The sequence below is a fragment of the Physeter macrocephalus genome, chromosome 7 (genome assembly GCF_002837175.3).
Source record: "Physeter macrocephalus isolate SW-GA chromosome 7, ASM283717v5, whole genome shotgun sequence".
Taxonomy (NCBI): domain Eukaryota; kingdom Metazoa; phylum Chordata; class Mammalia; order Artiodactyla; family Physeteridae; genus Physeter; species Physeter macrocephalus.
Genome location: NC_041220.1, coordinates 54,654,831 through 54,664,293, shown reverse-complemented (window position 1 = coordinate 54,664,293; position 9,463 = coordinate 54,654,831). Strand labels below are relative to the sequence as shown.

Here is a 9,463-nt window from a genome sequence, read left to right as displayed (position 1 = left end):
GGGCCTCGCTCTGCTGTGGCCTCTCCCGTTGTGGAGCACAGGCTCCGGACGCGCAGGCTCAGCGGCCATGGCCCACGGGCCCAACCGCTCCGCGGCATGTGGGATCCTCCCATACCGGGGCGCGAACCCGGTTCCCCTGCATCGGCAGGCGGACGCGCAACCACTGCGCCACCAGGGAAGCCCCAAGGTTATATTTTATTCCAATTACACTGAAATGAGTTCTGGTATATTTCCCTATTGAAAATATCCAGAAGAGTTCAGTTCAGTGAGTGACAATATTTTTCACAGCCTAAGGCATTCTTTGGATATTTTGGAGGCAGAGAGAAGGGGAGGGTGAATGAGACGGGACGTGTGGGAGAAAAGTGAAACCCAAAGTAGAAAACAAACGTGTACATTCACCTGGGGTTTCTATAGAGGGAAGAAATACAGCCAGCATGTCAGTGTTTCCTGGGCTTTAGTCACCCTCCTGATTTTTGCCACCGCCTTTGTATCGGTCAGGGTTCTCCAATGGAACCAACAGAAACAGAACCAACATACATGCAAGAAGATATTTATTTTAAGGAACTGTCTCATGCAGTTGTAAAGAAAGCAAGTCCAAAATCTGTAGAGTGTGCTGAAAAGTCAGGCGGGATTTCTGTTTCAGGCCTGAGACAGAATTTCTTTTCTGAGAAACTTCAGTTTTGGCTCTTAAGATTTTTAAGGGTTAGGATGAGGCCATGCGATCATCAGGCTGAATCTCCTCTACTTACAGTAGCTGATTGAAAATGTCAATCACATCTACAAAATACCTTCACAGCGACATCTAGACTAGTGCTTGACCAAATAACTGGGCACCATAGACTAGCGAAGTTGACACATAAAATTAACCATCATGCATTTTAACCCCTGTACTATCATTCATTCATTCAGTAGATATTTACTGACTGCTCCTATAATCGCCAAGCACTTTTCTCAGATCTTGGGAAGTAGTGGATAAGACAAAGTCCCTGCCCTCCTGGAGCGCCACTCTAGTGGGACATTTTGGGGAGGAACCAGTTGGATAAGAAGAGAGAGGATCAAAAGTTGTGCTCTGGCCATTTGAAGACTGAGATGCCTTTAAACATCCATGTATAGGGATTAAAAAAAAAAAAAAAGGAAATGTGAATTACTTTAAATTTTTCACTCATTATAATGACATAGGATGAGTGTAATATTAAGAAAAACATACAAAATAACCAAGTTAGTGTGCTGGTTAGATTTTTTTCTAAATACATGAAAAGCAATATATACCACTGTTTCATTTTCTTCATAACGCTACTCAATTTTTAAAAACAAATTTTATGGGGAAAGAGGGTATTGCCTGTTTCCTCTATAAGAATGTATAAGCACCAACTCAAGAGCTGTATCTCTTTTGTTCACTGTTATCTTCCCAAGACTGTTGCGTTCTCATATGTTAAAAGCAAGATATTGTAATTGAGAACCACTGTACTGCAGGAAGGAAAGAGAGGGTTCACCAGCCAGAAGCTGTCTCTCCCCATCTCAGGTCTTTATGCAGTGAAATCCCAGGTGTGCCCTCATATGTGAGCCCGTCCAAGATTTGCCTGTGGTCAGGAGAATCTTCAGGAGGGACCTTCAGGAGGAAGATGAGAGAAAGACTCAGCAGGCAGTGAGACGGTAGATCCCATGGTCACAAGTGAAAGCATTTCAAAGATTCTGTTAGAAAGAGAACTAACAACCTGAGTTTGAAAGAGGTCACAGTATTTGTCCAGTAAAACATTTAGAACCAGTAGGAGATGGGAGCAGTCACAGGGTTTGTACAGGAGAATGTACAAGATTGAGGCACTTTATTAACTGAGATCCCTGAAATTCTAAAACATGGGACATGACGTCCTATTGCTTGTGGAGGGGCTGATTCCTTCATCGGTGTCGGGAACAGTGCTTGACACAGAGTAGGCACTCAATAAACACTTACTAAATAAATGAGTGAGGGAATGAATGAACTGTTAACGTTTTAACACTTATCCATTCTACACCTAAAATTACCTCTTGTGACCCATGAATGTACCTGTCTAATAGGAAGTGGGGTGAGGATGAAAGATGAGCAAGCCCTTGGGGCTGCAGATCTAAAGCCACGTTCTCTGCTCTCCTTTATTAGACATCTTGCATGTTGATCATCTACCTGAAGGGGAAGAGAAAGCATTATCTATTGGCCCTCCTGAAGCCTTAATAATAATTATATTCATTTTTCTCTAAATTTAGGTTGAGTGATGCTCTAAACTTAAAACAAAGAGAGTCCCTGGTGTTGGTTTGAGGATTCCGTGGTCATATAATTAAGTCATTACCCCCCAGTATTAGACAGACTTATCTCCCCAATCACCAGAACAACCGCAGGCTTTACCCACCAAGGCAGTGGGCTCAACATGCACGGCCCTAAATGGATTGCACCTTCTCTGGTGGCAGATCAGAGGGAGAGAAGAGTCCAGGAGGCTCAGAGCCACGTATGCCCGCCTCCTTCCAAATGTGCCCATAAGATAGGTCAGTGGCAAGCAGTGAAGGAGCCTGAAGTGTTCCTCCCGGAGCTTGTCTCCCGGGCAATGGAGTGGCAGGTCTCTTCCTCTACGGCAGCATGAGGAGTGGGGAATGATTATCTCACTGAACACTTATTCCAAAATCAGCAACGCTTTAGGAAATCTGTTAGGCTGTGTCTGCCCTAGAAATCCAGTGTGTCAACATTTTCATTTGCCTCACTTCCTTCTGTTTCAAGATTTGAAAATCTTCGATGTCTGGATCATGTCCAACTCAGATGTCAATATTTCCTTGTTCAATGAGGCAGCGTCACCACTGCAGGTGCTGAAGCAACGCCCAGCATGGCTCCTTGCTGCTTCTGAAGACGCGAAGACACACTGGCCACTTTCCCCGTGGATATTATTTTGGGAAAGCTGTGCTGACTGTGGATATCAGGATCCCCTCGGTGTCCTTATACGGTGGAGGCAAAGGGAAAGCTACTCTTCTCCTAAGGGCAGGGGTTAAGGAGAAGCCAACCAGAAACTTGCTGGTGTCCGCAGTGATGTGGTTACTACACACCCACCTCACCAGGCAGCAAAATCTTGGAGGGTGGAGGACGAAATTTCATACCTCTGAAGAAATGCTTGTGCACACCATCACGCACACAAAATCATGCACACACACACACCCTGTAACACCAGCTTTTAGGAAAGGTCCTAGACTATGTAGGAGAGAGAATGGAGGTGGGCAATAACGGTTGTACAACATTCCTTATTTTTCCAAATAAAGAACACGGTAGTGTTGATTTAACTGTACAGTAATGGAATCAGCTTTCATGGGTAGCTGCAGAAAGGGATTCATTATTTTATACGTCAAACCACTTAAAGCTATGATTTCTAGTTGATGACAGACTATTTAGAGGGATTTGCACAAACTAATAAACCTCGTGCAATTTATAAGTACCTCTGAGCCTGCACCAAGGTTAACCAAAATATCTTAATAAAACGTTCCTTGTTTGTCATGACTTCTGCTTAATGAGGAGGATCTCTATGCTTCATTGGCTAATTCTAAATTCTAGCAACTTGTTTACTTAAGAGGGATTTCATAATAGTGTAACTTAATGATGCATACAGTACAGATCAAGTGATTCCATTTTATAAGTATTTTCTTCTGCCGGGAATATTCTCCATAAGCAAAATCTGTCAAAAATTAGAAACAAGCCCTTGAGACTACCTAGTGAAAACCTTTCATTTATGGATGATGAAACTGAGTTAATAACAAAACCAGGATGAGAATGCAGATTTCAACTCTCAATCCTGTGTTCTATCCATCACGCACACAAAATCACACACACATGCACACACACACACACACCCTGTAACACCAGCTTTTAGGAAAGGTCCTAGACTATGTAGGAGAGAGAATGGAGGTGGGCAATAACGGTTGTACAACATTCCTTATTTTTCCAAATAAAGAACACGGTAGTGTTGATTTAACTGTACAGTAATGGAATCAGCTTTCATGGGTAGCTGCAGAAAGGGATTCATTATTTTATACGTCAAACCACTTAAAGCTATGATTTCTAGTTGATGACAGACTATTTAGAGGGATTTGCACAAACTAATAAACCTCGTGCAATTTATAAGTACCTCTGAGCCTGCACCAAGGTTAACCAAAATATCTTAATAAAACGTTCCTTGTTTGTCATGACTTCTGCTTAATGAGGAGGATCTCTATGCTTCATTGGCTAATTCTAAATTCTAGCAACTTGTTTACTTAAGAGGGATTTCATAATAGTGTAACTTAATGATGCATACAGTACAGATCAAGTGATTCCATTTTATAAGTATTTTCTTCTGCCGGGAATATTCTCCATAAGCAAAATCTGTCAAAAATTAGAAACAAGCCCTTGAGACTACCTAGTGAAAACCTTTCATTTATGGATGATGAAACTGAGTTAATAACAAAACCAGGATGAGAATGCAGATTTCAACTCTCAATCCTGTGTTCTATCCTCTACCCATCCTTTAAGATTCAGTACAAGCCCCACCTCCTCATGAAGCCTTCCATGAATCCCAATGATTTCTCACTTTTATGCACCCCAATCATGGTCTATACTGTATCATTTAGCATTTGGTTAAAAGTCTTGTCACTTTCAATATTATGGCACATTCTTGTATCTCTAAGGAGACTATTATCTCAAGGACAAAATCCATGTTCGAGGATTCTCTTGACTGTTCCACAGTACCTAGCAAATCACATGCATCACCTAATCTTCTAACTTACTTGTCCCGTCTCTAATGAATCCAGGACTTTGCTCCTTGTCACTTCAACCCTACTGTCCCCTTTAGCAACATAAACTTCCATATGCATGACTTTTTTAACCATAGATTTACACTATATTATACATATATATATACATATACACACACACATACACATACACACACACACACACACACACACACACATCCTTGACAACTAGCACTGTAGCTGGCTCATAGTAAGCAGTCAATAAAGGTTTGGAGAGAGAGAAAATTCTTGAGGTCGCTATGGTCAGGGAAGGTACACAGGTACACAGAGGAAGTAAAATTTAAATTGAGCCTTGAAGAAAACATATTGATTAACGTGCAAAGAGGAAAAAAATGATACTTGAGACAAAGAGTATCCCATGTTTGAATTCCAAATTGGGTACTTATTATTTGTTAAATCTTAGGCAATTTACTTAACCTGTCTGAGCCTCGGTTTCCCCATCTGCTGAACCAGGATAATATTATAGATTTCATAGTGTCTGAAAAATAACTGATAAATTACACAGTAGGATTCGATAAATAGTAGTTACTAACAGCAGTAACAAAAATTAATAATAACTCCTTGAATAAAGAAACCAATAGATGTCCCAAATGAGGGCACAGTGGGTAGCCTAGTTAGACTACAGCAAAATGCTTCACAGAGGGAAATGATGATAGGTGAGAATGGAGAGACAGAGGCCAGATTCAGTCACCATTTCTTTCTCCAACCAACTTGAAGCTTAAAGCTATCAACTGCATCACTAAATTCACTGCAGGATGTGATGATGGCCGAGGACTGTGAAGTGGTTCATTCTTAGTAAAAAGCACATGGACATTGAATCAGACAAGACATGGGTTGTAATCTCAGGTCTGGCACGTACTGGGGCATAAACTGGAGGTGGTTTGTTGTTGTAAGTATTAAACAAGTAACATATGTGAAGCATCTACCATAATACTAGGCAGTTGATGGACACTCAATAAATCTGAGTTATCTCATCTGCGATGTGTACCACCATCACATCTCACCCTTTGTACTTTTCTTTCTCTCATTTGTCTTTGCCTCTTCCCAAGCTTTTCTCTAGCTCTTTCTTTGTCACCAGGTTCTTTGCTTGCCTACCCAAACCTAGGGCTTTCAGCAAGGGTTTACTGAGATCAATGTCATTAGAAAGCATTTGAAAGCACGGACTGTAAGTCGGGCACTGCTGTGCTAATAACTCTAAATTTAAACACAGCTGCCTGTATTGTCCTTGGAAGAACTTCAAATTCATTTGTGTGAATGAGCCATGTGCCCTCCAGGTAAATCAGCTTGCAAAGGAGATCACCTTGAAGTTAAAGCCACATCATAGGCCAAAGGTACTCACGATTCCTATAGTTCCGAAAGTGTTTATCTGGGCATAGCATAGAGAAAAACCAGGAAACCTGGGCTAGGTATCACTGGAATGGTAGGAAGCAACAGTGAACAACAGTGGAGACACAAACGTCAAAATATAGCCAGGCATGTCCTTTCAACCCATGCAGCCATCACACTTCTGGCAATTTAGCCAGAGGAAATAACTATGGATATGCACAAAGACTTAGCTAAAAGGTTTCCTTTGCAGGCCTGTTTATTTAATAGTATAACAGTAAAGCAAGCCTTAACATCTAAAAATAGATTGATTCAATTATGGTTTATCCATATAATCTATGAACACACACTGTCACAGAGGAATATTTATGAATGTGGAAACATGACCAGGCTATACTATTAACTGACAAAAGCAGATTGCAAAGCAAAATATACTAGGCGAGCCTGTGTTTTTAAGTATATAGGAATAAAAAAAAGACTGGAAGTTTAGCAAGATATTAAAAATAATCGACACTGAAGGTGAAATTATGAATTTTTACTTTTTATTTTTTGTTTCCTGATTGTTTATAGTTTTGAATGTTTCCATATATCACTTTGTAACAAGAAAAAATGCCATGTATATAAACATATATATGCTATTTTTTCAAATACCTATGGCATTTTTGTTACAAAATATATGTATATATGTATTTATATGGCTTCGATAAATGGTCGTTTTTAAAAACAAAAATTACATATTTTATATTTAATGATATAATATTCTACACACACACATACTGTTCTGTGAGTGGAGATAAATGATGGATGGATGAATAGATGGATGGTTGGATTAGATTAGATAAATGGTAGATGGATGGTAAATTAGATGATGGATTAAATCGTAGATAAACAGTAGATTAGACGGATTGATAGATGATGGATTCGATACATAGATGGTAGATAGATAGATGATAGATAGGCAGGTAGACAGATAGATGTCCAGGAGGCGCACAGAGCCAGATGCCTAGCAAGACTGTGTGTATTGAGCGCCACGCAGTATCAACAGTTACAGGTTAAGCAAAACGAGCGAACGTCAGGGCAGCTGTGCCTGAGCCCCTCTTTTCTCCGTCAGGTGGACGCCCACGGCAACATTCTCCTCAGCACCCTGGAGATCAGGAACGAGACGAGCGGCTCGGAAGTGCTCACGGGCGGGAGCGACCCCAAGGCCACCATGTACTCGTACGACAGCGCCAGCATCCAGTACCGCAAGCCGCTGAGCAGCCGCGAGGCGTACGGGCGCGCGCTGGACCGGCACGGCGCCCACAGCAAGGGGCGCCTCCGCAGGCGCGCCTCGCAGCTCAAAGTCAAAATCCCCGACTTGACTGACGTGAATTCCATAGACAAGTGGTCCCGAATGTTCTTCCCCATCACCTTTTCTCTTTTTAACGTCGTTTATTGGCTTTACTATGTACACTAAGTTCGGTCCCCAGGGTTCCTAAACGACTACTTTCCTCTTCTCTTAGTTTTTAATCCCACAGGTCCCCAGCAGCGGTACTGCTGTGCTTTTTGAGGTAAGAGATTCAGTCATCCAATTGGTTTCAGGTCTTGCATATCAATTTTATTACTGCACCATGTTTACTTAAAAAAAAAAAACAAAACTCTATTTTTTTTTTCCAGTCTACTGTGGTCCAGGTTACTGGCTCTTTCAGAGCTCTGTTAATTGCCATGTTTACAAACAAATACACACAACGAGAGAAATTAGATAGGCAGATCTTTAGCAGTTCTAGCCGCCCTGGATTTGATTATTTTTTAAGTGAAAAGGAAAAGAGGACCCAGCTCTCTGTGTGCATGGCTTCCTGGTCAACTGTAACAATCTCATGCTGCCAAAAAACAACACAATTTCCAGGATCTCAGAAGACAAAACAAAGCCATTGATAAGTTACAGATTTCCAGGAAGAAGGGAGAACAAAAAGGAGCCTAGAAGAGGAAGGAAGACTCCCCTCCACCCTCAAGCTGCCCCAGGTCCACTGTAGGAGGGGGTCCCAGCTCCACGGAGGAAGAGGGAGAGACTGGCAAGCGCTGCCCCAGGTTGTGCAAACCCAATCTGCCATCTTCACCTCACCTTTAAGCTGGATATTCTGAAAAATGCTTCTTTCTCAGACTTCCAGGCAGATGTAAAATTAACATTAGAATCCAACCTGGTAGCCGCTGGGAACATTTTTCTTTTCTTGTTAAGTATAAGGAGTTTGGGGGGCGGTGACCATCTTTAAGCTATTTCAGATGAGCAGCCCTGAACTTACTTCCTTAGCCTGGAATCACTTGACGCTGTGTCATGAAGCCATGGCATCACATTGCCCTCGTTCCTCCTTTAGAGAGATTGAGAGAAAGTTGGCGGGGGCAGGTGGGCTTTGAAGAAGAGGGTGGTAAGAAATTTTTGCTTGAGAAAAATATTGCCCTTTCCATGAGGAAGGCGAGATTTATGTGCTGTGAAAAGGGTGCCTGGGCAGTTACCTGAACTGCCAAATCTTTAATCAAATAGTATATATTTCTTAGCCTTCCAGAGAGCGGTATCTAATGGTGACGAGGTAGCTGCACAATGCTAGTTCCTCAGCTAGCAGGCCTCTGCTTTCCGAGCTCTGCATTCCAACACATGAAATGAATGCTTCAGGAAATGCACATACACCCATTTTGGTATCATGCTCCTTCAACGCCAGATTTCTACTTTAAAGAAAACCTTCAAAACAGCAAAACCACAGAATAACAACAACATCACTGAGCCTTCAAACATTTACAACAGCTCTGAAAGTATAGCCCTTGTCTACAGTCGTTACTGCTTCTGCCTTATCTCTGCTCATGGATTACTTTGCTCATCATAGAAGGAGCATCCCTCAAGAGCCCAGCACACAATTCTAACCACATCCAACCAACTAGAGTTGAGATTCATCTCATTTTATGTCATTAAAGCCTCGTTATTTTTGTGTATGTGTTCAGCCTGAGCATATAAGAATTCTACGTGTTCATTTTCAAGACTGAGTGAAACCCAAAGTTGGCCAAACAGTCATGAAGGCGATTTGGGACCTCATCTATGGATGTGATATAAGAGTTGAGGTAATAATAGGGATGATTGCCTCTGTTTGACGATCTGGCTTTCTCCCTAAGGCTGTGATGAGGGCCCATGTTTACAATAGCATCAGCTGCTAGAGATTATAAACTTAATTGAAAAGAGGAAGCTGACTTTCTACAGATAAACCCAAGGAGAGTTACGAGGTGTTCTTTTAGAAAGCAAGAGGAAAAGAGAACCCCCAAATAAATACATGGTTATGCTATAGCTAATGTATGTTAGTAAGAATATAAAAACCCTGCT

The 9,463-nt window shown here is 41.6% G+C and overlaps 1 protein-coding gene across 2 annotated transcripts in view; it reads left to right on the top strand.

Annotated features, from left to right (window-relative positions):
* GABRB1 (gamma-aminobutyric acid type A receptor subunit beta1) overlaps positions 1-9,109 on the top strand; it is a 418,665-nt gene extending 409,556 nt beyond the window's left edge. The window contains exon 9 of one of the 2 annotated variants that reach the window (XM_024132011.3): positions 7,232-9,109. In XM_024132011.3, the coding sequence (XP_023987779.1) occupies positions 7,232-7,576 (345 nt within the window). In that variant the 3' untranslated portion in view covers positions 7,577-9,109. The remainder of the gene's footprint in view (positions 1-7,231) is intronic. The other variant, XM_024132012.3, reaches the window with a different exon arrangement.
* The last annotated feature ends 354 nt before the right edge of the window (positions 9,110-9,463 follow it).